The sequence below is a fragment of the Limanda limanda genome, chromosome 1, assembly GCF_963576545.1.
Source record: "Limanda limanda chromosome 1, fLimLim1.1, whole genome shotgun sequence".
Lineage (NCBI taxonomy): Eukaryota > Metazoa > Chordata > Actinopteri > Pleuronectiformes > Pleuronectidae > Limanda > Limanda limanda.
The window spans coordinates 23,099,549-23,119,380 of NC_083636.1; the positions used below are offsets into that span (position 1 = coordinate 23,099,549).

Sequence of the window (19,832 nt, forward strand, 5' to 3'; positions counted from 1 at the left end):
AGCAAGAAAGAATAACATGTGTCTAACAAAACAAAGCAATATAGAAGAAAGTTATGCATACCTCCTCGTACAAATCCATTTGTGGCAATGGCAGAAGTGGAGAGACCAGTGATGGTCGTCACTGCAGTAGCCATGGCAACAATTAAACAGGCGAGACCTGCAAAATAAAACACAGACAGAACTTTACAAAGCTCTTGAAATGAAAAAAAATGTGCAACACTGTGAACAGTTTTCTAGCAGGTCGTCCAATCACTCTGAGAGTTCTGTGAAAAGTAGCAGCTCTCCGCGCCTGTAGACCAGCTATGAAGTCTGACACATGTGTCACTGTGTGGTGATATTTCACTTCAAAGTGGAGAATTATCAACAAATTCTGGGAGGTGTGGTGTTTGAAGTGAGAATGTCAGTAAATACAGGCTGTGTGCCACACTTGTTGGTAGCATTACAGTAATATTTGACGTCATCACTTAGGAATTATGTGTTATTTGTTACCTCTAGACTGGTTACTGTTAATCTTTACTATCAGGAGGTCACAGTAAGTCTCTGAAAAGCCTCCAGTTGGTACAAAGTGCTGCAGCACTAGTGCTGACATGAACTAGAAGGAGGGATCATATTACTCCTGTCTTAGCCTCTCTGCATTGGCTCAGTTCAGAATAGAATTCAAGATCCTGCTCCTCACATATAAAGCCCTCAACAATCAAGCCTTCAATAACAAAGAGCTCATAACCCCATATTATCCAAATAGATCACTTCGGTCAAACTTAAAACGTTCCTTTTCCCTGCTTAGTTAACTGGTCGAGGCAGATGACCGCCCACATTGAGTCTGGTTCTACTAGAGGTTTCCTTCAGTTAAAGGAGAGTTTTTTCTCTCCACAGTCGCCAAAGTGCTGCTCACAACTGCTTGTATGTTGTGATTTGGCGCTATACAAATAAAATCTAATTGAATTATGTCAATGTTTAACACCTGCTGGAGAATCCAAAAACAGCTGAACCCTCATGAATGCTTTTTTCCCCTCTGATATGAAAGTGAGGTCAGTTTGTTTGCTTGTTATTTAGTTAGTTAGTCGACAAAATTATGCACAAACTACTGTACGAATTACCATGAAACTTGGTGCAGTGACTTGGCCAAAGTTTGGCAGAATTTTCAGATTTCTCAGGGAATAATCAATAAATTTTGATGGGGGAAAAAACATCACACATAATCAGAGGATTATGTCTATATACGTGTGATTGTGTGCACTTTAGTGCAGCTTGATTAAATTAAAGGAGAATGTTGGGCCTGGGCAGAGGAGTGTACTGCCTTTCTAGTTTATGTCTTGTTTGCAATGCTGCCCTTTCCTAATTGTCCCTGTTTCCAAAAAATAAATGACAGGTAAGAGTGCAGTGAGAGACACTAATGTCTTTATGAGTGTATAAAAAAAATCATGTGGTTTATTATGAAACAGTGGTGGGACCAATGGAAGGACTACGCCTGGCCACCACAGCGTGTGTAATTGATGGGAAACACTGATCATTAGGTCGTCCTGAGTTGATATTAAACTACTAACAATAACTTTTAATTCTAAAATTTAATTTACATCATCTCAAGATCTGTTAGTAAAGGCCAAAACACATCAGGTGTATAGTTTCAGCTGCAGTTGTGTGCGAACCCCAAGTGGCATTCAGTGCAGTTCTCTGTCATGTATGAACTTGTCTTCCACACTTTAAATCAGTGTAACCGTCACTCGGAATCTCTTGCGCATAAGAGAAAATTAGGTTTCTTATTTTTTGTTTCCTTTTGCAGGTCAATAAGTGCAATTAACACTTATATTGAAAAAAATTGTGAGAATCATGATACATTTTTTTGTTTGATGTTACCATAGAATGTATTAATATACATGGTTTGTCATAAAGTGGTTATTTCTATAAACTATAAATTCACAAGTAAATGGTCTGTATTTAAATTGCGTTTTTCTAGTCTTGATTACCACTCAAAGTCATACAGTGAATCTATGGGCAGCACTTTTTTCTATGGGGGGCCATTTGGGGTTCAGTGTCTTGCCCAAGGACACCTTGGCATGCAGATGGATCGAACCACGGTTTTCTGGTTGGAGGACGACCGCTCTACCCCTCAGCCAAAGCCGCCCCGAAAAAGTGATGTTTTTAAAGATGTTGTCTACTCTACAGTATTTATTCCTCAGTGTGGTATTGCAATGCAGGAAGCAGTCTTATACTCTCTACTTTTTGTTGTGCAATAATGTTGAAACACCATTAACCACAGGCTAAACGCACACAACTTTGTATGTGCAAAAAACAAACTGAACATTTGCTTTATTAAGTTATTGTAAATTGAGCAGAAAATTATTTTTAACAGGCAACTTGTTTGAATTTAAGTGATTTCAATGCTAAACTTTTCAAAAATGAACTCTACTTACCAATTCCAGCCTGACCAACGATCCATGACATGCGGATGAAGAGCATCACACCCCAAATGTTCAACATGCAGCGGACCTACAGGGAGGAGGGACTGTTACTGTGTATGCATGAGAGGGGACATGTTCAATAAAACGCACAACTGGGATTCTATGGGGACGATTGAGAGAAGTGTTTATTTGAAAAAAATAGAGCTAAATAAAGTGAGAAGTGAGAAGCATTCTGCCAGTGAGAGGAAGCTGACCAGAAGATGTGAAATTCACCACCTAGAAGTCCTGTGTGGTAGCATTAGCTGCACACAGTATGCTTTTGTTTGTAGCTCTTTTTATTCACAGTTAGTCACAGACCAGGGCTAAGTTGCTGGTGTGTTGTCAGAAGACAGGTAAAATAAAAACAGACATTTGAGTATAGTTGCCGATAAATTCTACAGATCTTTATGTTTGGTCACAGTGTTCTGGCTTTTGTTCATACCGTATTAACATTTCATTATTGCGTTGCAAGTGATATGTGTGCTACTACACAATATTATTTGAACTGTATGTTGGGCAGATGACACTTAGTAAGGATTTAAGTACTGTGAGCGTGAATTACTCGTGGCTAAGTTAGTGGTTGGTTGGAGCTTAAAACACTAAGAAAGAAATCACTTGCAATGACAAACATGTGGTTTAAAGTACAGTCAGCAGACAAGGTACTTTTTATATCAACACATGTCTGGATATCATAATACTGCTTTTATTTTGACATGACTAGTCCTTACTTCCTCACTAATATAAACCTTGCACCGCTTCTCATGTCTTCTGGTCTCAAATGGCTTTTATCAAAATATTTTCATAATAGAATCATCTTACATTGGATAACCATCTTTTTGCTTTGGCCTTATGTGTCAGTTACCTAACCCTGCTGCTGTAGTCTAATAGTGATTGTGCAGATTCAAGTTCAATTCAGATGCAGAACAGACACTTTCATTAAAAATTACTTATAAGTTCATCATTGTTATTGTGGGAATTTTTTTTATTATAAACCATAGATTGTTTATTAAGCTGTTTTCAGACATGCACTGAAACTCCAGATAATCTCCTGAAATTATTCGGATGACCTGTATGTGAGAACGCAAATGTCAGAGAGCCAGTAATTTTTCCTGCCAGCCCGCTGGTAAAAACTTTGGAAAATGTCCAAGTGAGCCCATGTGAGAACACAGCAGAAGATTATCCAGCGAGTGGGCTCGCTGGTCATGTTTCTCACATGCAACAGACACAAAACTGATTCAAATAAAACCAAAAAGAATACAAATAAAGCAGACACAGAAGAAGATTCGACAAAGTAGACATAGTAAGAGTTGCAGTAGTTTACAACAATCTCTACATTTCAATAGTGGCTTACCAGCACTCCCTTAATCCAGCCAAATTTGGTCACTCCTTTAGAGTCGGCTGCTTCTTTTGCGGCAGCTTCCTCAGCCGGGGTAAGCTCATCACCATTGGCAAACCCATCTTCAAATGGTTCCTAAAAAGAAGAAAATGACATCACACTTAAATGTGGATCACAAACATAGACATCGAGTAGAGGGTGATGCTGTCACCCACAAAAATTTGAAACCTGGATTTTATCCATGAGTACTCATGGCAACCTTGGAGCCAGGACATACCATTGAACCCATACAAGAACACATTGGGGTATCTTCAAGGTTAAAATCTGACTTTGCAACACAACAAATCTGTAGTGTTTGTAAGACTTCTTGGTAGAGGCAGTTTTTAGTGATTAAACATGTGGTGAGATTTTCAAAATGATCATGGATCATGTGTGATAAGAGTCACATTTCTTTTGCCGACACTAGCTAAAACACTAAAACAGACAGACACACGGAGAGGATGTCTACCCCCTGTTTTACTACCCCAAGTAAAAAAAATACAAAGCCTTCCTCCTATTCAGAGACAATGGTGTGATGTTGGTGGCCTTCCTGAGTACAGACGACTGTCCTTACTTCATTTATAGCACTTTTGACCTTGGGATGAACACAGGATGCCTGACGTTATTACAGAATATCCTCCTTCCGCTAACTGGGAGGAATGTACATAAAAATTATCCTGCGTGGTTCCAGAACATCCTTTACACAGTAGACCTAGAGGCTGGAATTCCTATTGTAAGCTGCACTATATGTTAGGTGGGGTGGAAAAAAACATACTGAAAAAGTTCCTGTTCTTAGCATCAATTTAGAATCAAATTTTATATTCACAAATCTAAATTTTGCACACTGACTTTCAGTAAAAGGACAAAAAATAAGCTTCTAAGCTTAATCAAAAATGTTTATGTTTGACCTATGCAACTCTTCAGAACGGTTTATGAGTTCAATAACACAAATAACAACATTGTTGGCTTTGTATTCTCAGTGGGGAGTTACCAAATGTATAATGGTTAATGGTTTGTATTTATATAGCGCTTTTCTGGTCTTGATGACCACTCAAAGCACTTTACAGTAAAGATTTGCCATCCAACCCCACACACATTCATACAGTGCATCTAAGTGCAGCACTTTTCTATCATTCATCAATCACACAATGCCAGCACAGCTGTCAGAAGCAATTTGGGGTTCAGGATCTTGCCCAAGGCCCCCTCTGCGCACAGAATGGGGGAGATGGGGATCGAACCTCTGGCCTAATGTGGAACACATAAAAGGTCAAACTGAGACAAAATCAAATGCTTTGCATTTCTATGCTTTGGGGTTCATTTCTCATTCACTTGTTTGACAGTGCAAAATATCACAATGTCTTTCCACTTTTCCCCCAAATGTCGTGTTCGTATTCCCGCCCGCCCCTTACAGTCTGTAGACCAGGGGTGTCCACACTTTATAGGCTTGTGAGCTACTCTTGAAATGACCAGCTCAACAAGATCTATGATGGGTTCTTTCTTGTAATTTGCCCTGTACGGAAATTAGTTGAGTATATTTTGTTTAGCTTTTCTAAATTTTCATCTGGCAAACAAGGCATCAGCTAACCAATTAAATTGTGTTTAGAAAGGGGAGGCAGATGGAGATGGCTGACCAGGTGTGTGCTTCTCGTTAGCATTGCAACGATCGCTAGCATGGCATGCTAGCGATCGTTGCAATGCCAAAGCATAAAACTGAAATTGTTGTCGCTCAGACAATCATGCCAGCACCAAGTATTAGGCACACCAACAGTCAATGGTTAATGAAACGCAAACCTTTGAGTCGTACTAGAATGCCTATGCTGCTGGAACCTCAATTGCAACATGTAAGAGGCACAAAAGATGGATGGGGAGCAAGGTCTAAAGCATGGCAGCTTTTCTAAACTGGCACTACATTGGTGGACTACCTGGGTAAAACATCACCTACATTTTTGCCACACACCTGTCTCAGTTGTGTGCACTGCAGTAATTAAGGAGGGACTAGCATCAGCCGAGAACCAGCTTGGGACAACTGTGGGAACATCAGTAAATTGTGGCATCTAGTGATACTCCTACAATGACAGGTGTTTAGGGGAGATCTGCAAATTGCACGGTGGAAATACCCTTGGATAAACTCTGCATGAACAGCAGGCGACATGCCACTGGCCACCACACTGTCCGTAAAATTGTCATTTTAAGTGAGAGTGTAAAAACTAGCAGTGTGTTAAAAACTTTCCTCACAACATGGGTTTAAATTCCAGGAAGGCCATGTATTTGACACTCTCCACACGAGTGCCACTGTATCCCAGCTGAGCAGCAAGTCCAATACTAAGGGTATATAATCAATGTTATAACATTAGCACCAAACAGGCAGGCTCAGCAGATTTGTTTCTTTGACTAAGAAAACATAATTAAAATGAATGTATATCAGTATTATTGTAAAAAAAAAAATGTATATTCTCTGGATGTTTCTGTTCAAATGTTCAATATGCATTCCCATGAAAACTGTAATTTCACAATCAATATTCAGACAGTTTCCTCTGGTTATGAACGACCTTGGGTTACGGATCCTCTTACACTGTGTCATTTTACTGCAGTGGAAAGGAAGTGCAATGATATTATTGTAGCCTGCTTTGCAGGCCATGTGAATCGATTAGCAGTGAAGTGCGCATGCCCTCAGGATCTATGTCCACTGATGAGGACGGTAATGTCCACATCCAAAGAGAGAGAAGTTATAACTTTTCATTGGTGCTTATGAGGATGGGTATTGGATATTTTACAGTAATTTTAACCACTGAACCTTGGGGTGCTTTTAGACATACACTGAACTCTGAATAATCTCCAGAATTTTTCGGGAAGTGGATGTATGTGAGAGTCAGAGGCTTATGTCCTGCCTCCATGTTGCAATACTGCCTGAATGCTCCGGAAATGCTTGTGTTGTTGGTAATGTTACTGACCGAAAATCTCCTAGGGTGCTCTTCATATGTGAGAGGCAAACTCAGGATCAGAGGGCTTATTATGATATGACCCTCTAGGCTTAATTTGAGAAGTATCTAAAATACGGTTTCCATGGTTTCCCTCGGGGCCTTAAAGCAAGGTCTAAGATAAAGGAAACTTGAAACTAATGTGAATGGACATCTCTCAACAGAGAGGTTCTATTACAATAAATAAGCGTTTTAAATTATCTAAGAGTGTTGAGCCCCTGGCACATGTAGAGCTGAGCTATGGGAGGGGGGCCCTGAGCATCACTTTGCATCACTTCACCTGGGCTACCTGTCAGGATCAACCCCCTGCCTGTGTCCCTTCTGTGACACAGCAAAACTGCTGCAATCTGGCTGTGACAGTTAGACAGGCTGTTGAGAGCAAAAATCCCTCTTCAGGTCAGGGTCAAAGTGCATGTTTATAAGGGAGGGGGCCCTTTTCCTCAATGGTTTTATTAAAGTCGTATTCATATCATAATGTTAGGATCATGAGGACTTGGGATTTAATTAAAGGTCAGATCCAGGAATGTTTTTCACTTGCTTTACTAGCAAGATAGACTCTTAGTCTTGGTGGTTGTATGCGATGTCCAAGCACCATTTTAGTTGTACATATTGTAATTAGGGCTGTATATCAAAATTCTATACTGTTGGGATACAGAATATAACAGTATCGCCAAGTATCTGGAATCAAATATTTGGAAAAATTCCAAGTCTTGTTTTTAGATTTTCAAAATAGATGATTTTAGGAAATGCATTAAAATTACATTAGCATTTTGAGACCTTTAAACAGCAAACAGCTCCAACTAATTTTGATGGCGTAACAATTCAAAAATAAATACATCTGCTCTTGAAACAAATTATTGAAATCGTTGGGCTCTGCTTATATCATTATGCAATAATGACACCAAAGCTGTTCCAGAGTGGCGTTAGGGACACTGTCTACTAGGGAGCATCTGTTTGGGGGATTTATGGAACACGTCAGCTAGATTCTAGTTCCTGCCTGTCTATTCTTATCATCTCAGAAGGATACACTGTACCTAATATTTTCAAGAGAATGAAGAACAACTGTTCTGATATATTTTATTATTGTCTTCTATGGATGCTTTAAATAATGATTTAATCTAACCTTTGGGGCCTGTCTGCTTTGAGCAATTAATTTATATAACAATTAAGTTGAATTATTGTGAAAGCATTGGCTTTTCAGCATCATCTTCATGATCAGTAGACATTCTGAAGGCCACATTAACCTGTCAGCTAAAACTTGGACTTGGACGGATGTGATCCATTGAGTTAATTTGTCACACAAATAGAGTGGGCTGAGCTTGAACAAAGAGAAGATCAAACTGAGAGCCCCAAACGCTTTTGCTCTTTGCGAAACACTCTGATACGTTTCATTCTACACAACAAAATATACAAAGCATAAATCTGACACAGAAACCTGAACAAGGTTGAAGCAACCCCGAAGTTGATTTGCTTTTAGTTTACAGTATTTTGTGTATGTTGGGACCAAGAGTCCTTGTTCAAATCATTCTACCACAGCAGTTGCACAGAAAATGTCTCAATCACTACACCATCAGATTCTTGGTAACCATGTTTAAAGCACAGAAACGTAAAATAAACACAAAATTTGATGTCAGTGAAGGCTTGAAGAAAAGCTACATCACATATTTTTTATACTAAGACAATTTGTCACTGAGTTACCGAATACACAGCACAGTGAACAATGCAGGCGATACAGGATGAGTTGGTGGAGATTATCTACATGGCTGACGCAACACAGAAGCTGGCTTTGCACAACAATGACAAAGCATCAAGAGTTTAGCACGGCAGGGCAAACTGTTCCATAACTTGCCACTGTTTTTGCAATTTAGGCTCGAAAAAGTTAACAGAAAGTCAAGCAAGGTTTTAGGACAAACAAATTCAAGAGTTAATTATCCTTTGCAACTCCACGGCAGCGAGTAAGGGCAAAGCTTCATATCCAGGAAAGAACTGGCAAGTTCTACGGATTACATATTAAGGAATAATTCATAACCCACATATTATTAGGACTGACGCAACACAGCTAATCATAAAATAAATACAGCTACTGTTTGTGTCAGTGAGGTATGAGCTACACACCACTTCACGGAAAAAACAGACCTCACTGCAGACTAGGGATGGGGGGAAAAAATTGATTCAGTTGCGAATCGCGATTCTTGTGAATGACGATTTTTAAATCGCCACACTGCCTCCCAAATCTTTTCTTTTTAAAAAAAACCCATATATTTCTTGGTTTTATACATTTAAAAATCAATTTACATACATACAAGAACCTTCCCCAAACTGAACATATGGCAGTATAAAATAAGAGTAAATAATACAAATATCACAAAAGTGATTAAGTTATAATTAAAACAAATTCAAGGACAAAAAATTACAATGAAAATACTAATTTAAGGTATGATTCAACTGTTTTTCATGGTCCAGTATTTAAAAAAAAAAAGTAACCAAAAGAAATCGCAAAAACAAAAAATCGTAATATCGAATCGCAATACTTACAGAATCGCAATACCCACAGAATCGCAATACATATCGAATCGCCACCTAAGTACCGTGATCGTATGGGGAGGTCCCTGCCGATTCCCGTCCCTACTGCAGACACTAACTCTCACCCACTTTCTAAAGAGAGGATTGTGTTGGGTTACGTAATGATAGAGCACTTCTGAATTAAAAGCAATTTCATGCTGACAGACCCGTACCCTCCCTGCATGATTCTATCAGTAACTGCGAGGGACGATCAGATGTCCACTACCTCAGACATCTCACCTTTGTTGAAAAACCTCCCACCATTCAGTTCATTATTCTTTTACTGTGCTGAATCTCTCCCAGAGATGGATCCCTGCTGAGGCCTGTTGATGGAAGTGAAATGGCCTGGCCTCACACTGCAGCGATTCTTGTTTTGGAATTGTGTCAAATTACTATTAGACCCTGGCGCTAGTGTGAAAGAGGTTATGAGTAAGGCACCTGCAAACAATGAAGAGCTTTGTTGCTGAGCAAGGTAACAGCATCTATGAATGGCCTGTGAATGAAAGCAGTTTTTCTTCGTTTGGCCTCTTAATATCGAGTCCGTACAGATGTGCGAAGAGAGCGGGGGATCCCTGCTGGATTCCCAGCAAGCAAGTAAGCCGGTTGACACTTTTAATACGCAGTAGACACAAAAATGAAAAATAAAAAAATGAAAATTAATTCCTTGTGAAATAGCAGTGTCATACATGTAGAAGACACTGTAGAAGAGTTTGTGGTGATACGAGCAGACACCCATGTCTGTGTTTTACATAAGTAAATCACGTAATCTCCGCAACAGAGTAAATACGTCACTTCCTGCCTCTGTCTGCTGCACCCGGCTGCTCCCCCTCTTGCCTGAATAATGCAAGGGATTTGTTGCTGTTGTTAACTCGTCTGTGAAAACCTCACGCTGCTTTGTGCATGTGTGAAAGGCAGACTGCGTTTAAACGCTCCAGATTTTTTCCACACGTCGTGTCTGAAAGCGGCTTTAGTTTGAAGTGGAAGGGAAGGGAATACATTCATTTGTTTGGAAGCAGGCATAGGCCTGCTTCCAGACAAATGAATGTATTCACAAAGCAAAACACTGGAGTGCTTTTGTGACAGGTTTGAGTTTTAATGTTTATATGATGAATGTATGGCACAAACATAAATGGTTGCAACACTATCTGTATCATTTTCAAGGCAAAGCCTATATGTAAAAACATTGTGCTGCAGCAGCAGCTCCGCTGCAGAACATATTGCTGAACTGAGAAGCTAAATATTGTGCATTGAACAGATGCTGTAAATATGAATTGATATTAATGTGAATATTGGGCATTGAATAGATAAAGTTGCATAACTGCCTTTCTTTGTGTATAGTTAGGTTTGTACATTCAGCCTTTAACAGAATTTAGCAAAAAACTATAAATATGACCCTCCTAAGTTTTCTCGTGCTCTTTTTGGAATATATCAGTGTGGTAGATCTCAGGTTAAGTTTGGAATTAAAAATTGATCTTGGGTTTGAAAAGGTTGTTGACCACTGGTCTAAATGGTCTGTATGTATATAGATGACTACTCAAAGTGCTTTATAGTATAGTTTCTGCCATTCACCCATTCAGGACACATTGACAAGTGGAAAGGGAAGACTGGGATCAAACCAACAATCTTCTGGTTAGAGAAAGGACCCGCTCTTCCCTCTGAGCCACAGCCTAGATCAACAAGTTGAGCAGCAAGTAAAGGCCAATTTATGCCTCTCCGTTTTTTCTATTACGGACAGATAAGACCGCCCTATCTGTCGTGGAACGCCCTCTCCGAGCGCCTCGGAGAGCTTTTCGTACACGTCTGATTTTTCTAACTGTACGTGTTTATTTCGGAGACCCCACGGACAGCTCTTGGCTGTGATTGGTCCGCGAACGACATAATTTCCGTATGACGTCATTTCCGTATTTCCGGACCTCAAACTTCCTGTTTACTTGTAGCCACAAACACGAACACAACTATGATTCTACAATTAATGTGACGTGTGTGTTAAGCCAGCAGAGTTGTCCGGCTGACGGTGGCTCGTTCGAGCACTGAGGGCATGTGTGTACGGTCACATACGGTTAGAACGAGCTTTCAAAACGGCGCTAGCAGGCTAAGCTAGCAGGCTAGGCTAGCCACCATGCTAACTGCGGTGGTAACAGTGCAAGAACCCGCCGTCACGACTTTAATTCCACTTCTATCATGACACTGTTTCTATAATACCGTCAGCTTAGAAGCAAACACTGGGTAGCAGTTAGTGCCGGGAGTCCCTGCTGACTGTGTGTGGAAGCTGGGGGGGAGCTAGGTCCGTGTAGCTTCTAGCTACATGTAGCCTCAAGCAGATTCAAGCTGTGGAATCAGCAACGCAGTTCGGAAACAAGACCGAGGAACCGCTGCGCTAAGAAACGATTACATCAGCATTTTGACCCGCTGGGTGTCACTTTATTTAGTTCTGTTAGTTGCCATGGTTCAGTGTGTGGGAGGCAGGCTAACATGTAAACAGAGACACGTGGACTTCTTCTTCCCAAATGGGGTAGGCTTCTCTGAGCTCGTCTTCCGTTGCGCCACCTATGGGTTTGGCGATGAATTTTTTCCGACGTACTGTGTCGGAGAAGTGAATATCAAAAAGACTCTTCGCCCCCCGCTGAGACCTCTCCGAGAAACGGACACGTAGTAGTATATAAGAGCCTTGAGTCTTCTGTTCCAGTACACAGTATGCAGAACAACTCCAAAGGTTTCCAAAGGACTACTCTATCTTTAAGTTGTGTTTGAATACTTGTCATCTACACAACTCTTCGCTAAATGAATACGACACTCTAACATTCCAGTGCCATTTTTTTTCCCATGACAAAGAAGATATTACTAAACCTTCCATCCTGCATGCTTTATACACATTATTACAAAAGTGGACCACCAAGAAGATTTTTATTTGTAAAATGAATGCAACTGTACTGTCGACATGTGCCATACATCCTGTCATGTGGTTGCCATGTTTGCACACGAACACATGTTGCAGCTTGTAAATATGTAAATAAAAGGATGTCTGCCAACTTTCCATGATGCCAACCATGGTCTGACAGGAAGTTTTAGCTCAGGCTGCTTCAATGAGACGAAGAGGCTACGGCAGTCACATCTAGTTGACCTCCAAGCATCTTTGTTCAAACAGTTCCCTTCTCAACAACATGAATGTCAGCTATGTAGAAATGTGATGTGTTAACTGATCTACACAAACAAAGCTTCCCATTGTCAGAGTGTCCCAAGTTCAAGGTGAATAATTAAGAAATGGGAGCCTTGACATTCTTCTGAACAGGTTATTGAAAGGCACAAGAGACCAGAGACTCTCATTTACTGTTGTGAGACAAGGCAAAATTAAATGAGATGAACTGCTAAAAGGCAAACCCTGTGTTGGTTATTTAGATTTTGATATTTATTCATTGTTGTCTAAAAGTGGTGTCATCTGCAATTGGCAAATTATTTAAATCAAAACTGCTCAGAATAAGAGTAGACCTTTAAAGAAGCTACTTTTAGCCAGACTCTTGCCAGGCAACACAATTTCTAGTCACATTTGCAATGTCCAAAATTCACTGTTTGCTCTAGTATATTTTACAGATAGAAGTCGGTACTGCTGGCATTGACAGGATTGTCTATTTTGTATCAGTGTACCAATTTATAGTTATGAGTTTGTTGTGCCACTCTATAGAGAGGGCGGTATTTGAGACAAGGATATCAGCATTCACTTCTCATACCATGACTGAGTCCCTAAGTGAAAATGGTGCATGTGCTTCGTGAAGTGCTGAGCTTAGCAGTACTGGAGTGGACAGTCGATCTGTAGGGCAGTGCAGAGTAAAAGAAAGGAGCTTAGGCAACAGGAAATGTGATTCTAAAAAGGTCATTACTGAGTAGCACAAGATTCCACTTTTTTAAGCAAGAAAGGGAATATTGTGTGTACTTGCCAATGTCAAAAATTTGTCTCAACATGCATTTTGTGAAATATGGCTAATATTGAGTAGAATGTGCCCCACTGCATGGATACCGTGTAATTGACAACTACTACCATCCAATGGGTGAAGTTCACAGGTTTAGGTTGGCATGCAGTTGTCTCAAGCTCTCCCTCAGAATCACCCCTCACTTCTCCAAACTTTGTTTCAATATGTTGATGGGCACGCAAAAATAAGTATTGGATATCAAGAGACACCCAAAATTAAAGGACTCAGGTCAGGAGCAGGGCCAAACAAAAATTAGGAAAAGAGATAATTAACAACCGAGTGACTTTCAGTTGTGCTCACTGTTCTACAGAAAATAAATGTTTATACTTGTGATATGGCTGAGAGGCCACTTTCAAACTAAGGTCTTAATTTACAGTGAGATCATCTTAACGTCACCCTATTTACTCTAAAAGTCAAGGGCTTGATACAACTAGGCAATATGTCCCAGCCTTTTCAAACACAGTGGAGCATCTATAGTGGAGCAACACTGAGGGTCACATCAATATTTAAGCACAATGTGTTCATGCTTGGCTGCTCTGGACTGAATAAATCTGCCCTGTCACCTTTCCTTTTCTGACTTGTCAATATGGAACTACTGCACGCCGGTGTGGCTGCTGCCTTTTCAGGGACCCAATATAACAGGACCATCAGACATTCCTGCATTTACCTGCCTCTGATGCTCCATTCCACCCAATACACCTAAAATCACCAATGCACAAAGGAGGTTAAGTGTGGAAGTGTTCAGCCAGTATGTGGTAGCACCCAGTCTCTTAAACCACTTGCATACTACATTGAATGACTCATTGATTAACGAGGGAAAAAATCCATGGGCTGCTGTCAATTGGTACAGTGAAATTTCCATTCCCTATTTTGACCAGGGCATGCTGTAGAAAGAGAGAAAAGCTATCAAATGCTAGACTTTAGAAAGTGGCAACACCAGGGTCAGTATGACCTTCAAACAACCACAACACCCTGAATTTATAAGTTCAAAGCTATTTTTAAGATATTAACCCAAATAGTGCCACCTCTAATAGTTTTGGTTAACCAAAACTAATGAAATCATTTGATAGATATTTGCTAGCGTTAGTAATTCAATGGAAATCAAACTGACTCGACCCCTAACACTGTACTAGAGACTTGCCATTATGAACCAATGTATTCTGACCACAGGAAACAACAGGAGCTCTCTTTCAGCTACACAACCTTGAGAACATGAGATCTGCTTGTCATCACCAACTACTTGACGGCTGGATATGGGATCAGCTGCTTCAGTTATTAAAGAACACTGGAGGGATATTGTTCTTCACCATTTTTAATTTACAATGCAATTGGCGAGGGCTTGGTTCAATGACAAAGGCATCCTTCTAATGTTGAGGCACATACCAGTCAGCCTCGTGTAAATTCAGAAAGTAGCCCATAACCGTATCTCTGAGAGCTTACCATTGAATATGCCAACTTGGCCCAAGACACCAGGCTTTAAAAATACTTAGCAAAAACAACCATGCTAGTAAATCTAGTCGGGCCAGCAAATATTGACTACATATACCCACAGCTGGATGCTGCTTTTGTAGTCAGGCAACCCACAAACGGCACACTGTCATGTGAACAGTCAACCAGTATTTTGATTTACAAATAGCTCCATACTCATTAACTCTGGTCCCTGATACATTCACAGCTAATTACTGCTGATAATATCTGGATTAATTCACGGATTGAAAACCAGAAAACATTTTCAGTTCTTGAAAACTGAATTGACCTTCTTTGTAAAAGCCCTGGGCACGAACAACTTGGACACTAGTGCTGTGTTTTTCTCAATTCAGCAGAAACATGCATAACCCATTGGGTGTTGCATCACATCCTGTTTACTGAACAGCTTAATGGGCATGTTTATTTCCAGTAATAAGCACGGCTCAAGGCAGCCAATGTGCTTCCACATTTACATACAAGTAGGTAATGTAAGTAAAGGTTTTTGGGGTTAATGATCATGTTGATGCAAGACATTTTAAGCATTGATCCACTGAATTTGGTTATTTATAAATTGTGACAAACAGACTGACAAATGATGGCGGGCAATATAGATACAATCTTATGTAAATAAAGCTGCTTAATTTGCAGAAAATATATTGAGAGACCGTATTGTTTCATATGGGACAGAAATTAATGTTTTCAATCCAGAGCATTGGATTCCACAAAAAACAAAGTGCTTAGGTTGGGTACTTGTAAAAAGTTTCTCTAACTGAAGGTATAGAGCCACTTTCTGTGGGTGGAAACAATGTTATTGTTTTTGGTTACACATTGGTGCATATCTTAATCTTAGAAAATTACTAAACATTATTATTCACACCTGACTTTGGTATTTACCTCTAAAGAAATATAGCCCTCTTTGCTTCTGTTTATGTTCTGATAGTTTTATTCTCAGTCATATCTCACAGTGGAGTGTTTATATTGCATTCCAGGCTTTCCTTGAACAGCCTGATATTTCAGCTCACTGACTTGCTAATCTAAAAACAAGGTCAGTGAGATGTACAGCACTTTCTCAACTACTATTTAAGCAATTTTTGATTCACTAATAACAGTCACAATGTCTAGGCTCCTGGACAGTAGGCTAGACAAATTTTATGAGCAAATACATGCGCCACTGTCTGACGTTCCATTTTAGGCAGAAATGTTGGCTCAAAGCTTTGTTTAAGTTCACTCTTGACAGCCATTATCAGGCAGATTTCCATGTCGTTTGGAATCCAAACAAGTGAAGGTGCTATATGAATCAACAGAGAAAGGCACATAATCTCTCTTCAGAATCTGAGCGTTAAAACAGGCCGTCAGAACTTCTCTAACTTCTATCACAACTATTGTATACAGTCACCATGGTAAGAAATCATGACCTAAACATAGGAGTATTTACCTTGTATCTGCGACACTTTTATTAATTTGTTCTCTTTTAACAAATTTACACAGCAAAATAATTTATTGAAAATAAAATCAAACCCAACTACAATATTTTACCACTAAATGAAAGTGTTAGTGCCTAATACAGCAAACTACTCCAAACTCATCTACTCTTCAATCTATCTCCTCACCACAGGGCCCCCCCCCCCCCCCCCCCCAGGCTGATGGGCTTGGCATGGGGTCATGCGAGCAGTCGAACATGATGCATCCCTCTGCTTTCCAGTGTATACCATGTGTCACCAGTTGCTTCATTAAGTTTGCCGTGTTACTCCACTTACATGAAATTATTATTTTGTGCATTCTGGTGTCGGAATCCTTTTGCATGATATACGGCCACACTTTCTACCATTTAGCTTTAGGCATTTTGTTGTTATGATGAGTTTGAGGTAGTTACTAGCAAAACGTAGGTGAACCACATGTGCTGCCAGACAGTGTTGCCACCAGAGTTATGTATAATGTATGTATGTATGTATGTATGTATGTATGTATGTATGTATGTATGTATACTCTTTTTTGCCAAGGAGCATGTGTGTGCCTAGATGAAAAAAAATTGGGTACACAAAAAAGGGGCAATTTCTGACATACATATTCACACATTATTACCTCGGATTTATAGTGTGTATGTCTGTTTGCACATGCATTTGCCCCTATTCTAGGAGAGTAAAATACTGACATTATAGAACCCGGTGTTCTGTTAAATACTGTACTTGTATCTCTGTAATGAATGAAGACAGCTTCTTCATTTTAAGCTCTAGTCCATGACTGTCACTGTTGGAATGTAGACCATATAGACACAATCATCATGTGACCACTTGCACAGTGTGCAGTGATCTCGGACCGGGCCTAACTCTGAAACATTAGAGGGACTACACCACTGATTGTTTTTTTAATGATTGGTGATATCTACACACATTTATACACTTCTGTCTTTTTCCAAACCATTGATTTAATACTAGGTTTTTCTCACGTCTGAGACAGTCGTACTTCTATTAAAATCAACATAGTGTTGCCATCAATCAGTGAATTGTAAACCTCTTTGTTCTGTTACTATAGCTAATCACACATAAGGATACATAGAATAAACACATTTCAAGATAACAGGTGTGCATGGTACACCGACGGAGCTATTTTAGTTATGCATTTTTTGCAGCTATACTGTACTAGCTTAACTTGTGTTGCAATGACCATGTTATGCCTATACTACAACACTGCACGCACTCAATGCCCAGTAGTCTTACCACGCATGAAACAGGGAATGTATAGACTCTGAGCAACAATAATAAGCAACAAGAAATGTTATAAAAGAGAGGCAAAATTATTGCCAAGTTTATACATTATCATTTTTATACTGTAAAATATCTTATGTGGAATTTACCTATTTAATAACCAAATTGTTTATAAGATGCTTTTCAAAAATACTTCAATTTGAAATACTCAAAATCAGCTAAAACATTGTAATCAAATGCATTTAAATCACATATACAGTATCAGCATCGACCACAAACATTAGTAGGGGTTCTGAAAGTTTAAATTGATTTCTAATGTAGAAACATTATTGGGGAAGTTATTTTCAGAAGGGTGACCAAAAATTATATATAGCATTTCATGAATGTCTTCTATTCATAGTCTAGATGTTAACAGTTGTGGCATTAGAATAGCTCCCTGTTCCAAAATGAGTAACCAGTGCTAATTCATCAGGGCTATGGGGCATTAGCCATGCAGGCTACTGCTGCCACTTTATCAATTTATCAAAATCTAACCTTGACAATTTAAGGCAACTCAGGGTCAGATAAATACTCCACTTCACTGCACTTGAGTAAAAACGACTGCGATATAATGGTAAGTTCAGCAAAATCCGCTTCAACAGTAATCATAGGTCACATGCAGTTAAAACCCAAGTGTCCTTCCAAACTCAAAACAAAAACAATCTCACTGAAAATAACAGGGGGAGATTTCCATTTAGTCAGCTGTTGTTCAGTTCAGCGAAAACATTTGTATGATGGAGCACGATTGAAGCTAAAACTGAGTTAAAGCCACTGAGCCAACTGTGAGCCTGGCCTGTTATACCAAGTGCATATGAATGGGAGCAACCAGGTTATGCGACTGGTGGAAAACATGAGGCAAGTGGGGGCTGTTATAACAGTCCATTATTGACCATGGTGTGTGACTCACATGTTTAATCAGATATGAAAGAGATTTCCTTGGACGCACAAATGTCTTGATATATGGTCTTCTAAGAAATCGTATGTAGAAAATGTCAAAGAGGTCATTGAGTTTTCACGACACATCACAAAATAAGCCATTTACAACAAAATTGGCTTTTAGTCTTTGTGTGCCATTCACAAGAAAATCACCTGACCAGCTCCAACAAGCTCCAACTATAATCGATTTTAATAGGCTTATAGCTCAAGAACAAATTCAACCATAAACTCTATGAGCTGTGCACCTGTAACCAAGCTAAAAAACTTTTGATAGACATCTTTCTGTTTTCACAGATTCTATCTAAGTGGTGAAGGCTTAAAGGAAACGAGCATGTTTCCATTACGCCAATGCACTGACTACCAATATCTACCAATATCTATGCACAGCACATGGACTAGAATTAACTGAGCGGGTCTTTAGTATTTTATGATGGTGTGCATTACTTGATAATAACAACGTTTTGAGCATATTTATTTATTTATGCCCGAACACTGACAGCGGCAAACCCACCCGCAGTCTGGACTGTGTGAGTCCGTGCTCTCGGACCATGTGTGGAGTCTTACCTTGTCCAGCTCGTCGTGCAGCTCTGACAGGGTGGGTCGGATGAGTTTGTCCCCCAGAGGTGCTGCTGTCTGTCGGTAGAAATCGATGTTCGGCACGGCGTCGATGGTGTTGTGACCAAAAGTCCTCAGGTAATAGGTGTTGGTGTGGGTATCGTAGTGATAGTGATGCTGGCCCCCCGTGGATGAATGCAAACTCGTCTCGCTCATGACTGTGTCCCCGTTCTGCAGCCCGTCAGCCGGCGCCGCATCCGGGGAGGCCTCGCATCCCGCGGCACTGGGATCCGCGAAATTCACCACCCGAAACCGTCCTTTGGATTCCTCGCCACTGGCCCCAGGATCCGCACCCGAACTCTCCTGAGGGGCCTTATCGCTGGATGGGACCCCGGAGGAGGCGTCGGAGTTGGGGGACTTGTCTTCGGAGGCGCCCGCCGCCTCTGTGACAATGTCCACCTGGAAGCGGCTCTGGCTGGGCGTCGGACCGGGCGGCTTCTGACCCGGATCGGCGGCTAGAAAATCATTTTCTGTGGCGGCGGTCTCAGCCGGGGCTGGAGGCGCGGATGTCGCCGACATGGCACAAAAAACACCACTGAACGTGAGAACCGCACAGAAAAAAGCAACAAAATGTCCCTTTAAAACTTACTGGAGCCCGGGAGTCGCCCTGTGACAAACGCCCTGGCTTCTCACTTTGAGGGACGAGCACGCTCTGCCTCGGCGGAGCGGACGCGAGGCGGACGAGCGGAGAGTGGAGGATAGCTCGTTAGCTAACTCTCAACATGAGGCTACAGGCTGGAGACTTCCACACA

General features: G+C 40.5%; 1 protein-coding gene across 1 annotated transcript in view; it reads right to left on the minus strand.

The window, feature by feature from the left end:
- The window catches only part of slc12a2 (solute carrier family 12 member 2), a 46,295-nt gene extending 26,696 nt beyond the window's left edge, over nt 1–19,599 (minus strand). Inside the window, exons 1-4 of the mRNA XM_061074230.1 lie at nt 19,030–19,599; nt 3,790–3,909; nt 2,412–2,487; nt 62–157 (exon numbers count right to left, since the gene is read on the minus strand). Of these exons, the coding sequence (XP_060930213.1) occupies nt 62–157; nt 2,412–2,487; nt 3,790–3,909; nt 19,030–19,599 (862 nt within the window). The remainder of the gene's footprint in view (nt 1–61; nt 158–2,411; nt 2,488–3,789; nt 3,910–19,029) is intronic.
- Between the last annotated feature and the right edge of the window lie 233 nt (nt 19,600–19,832).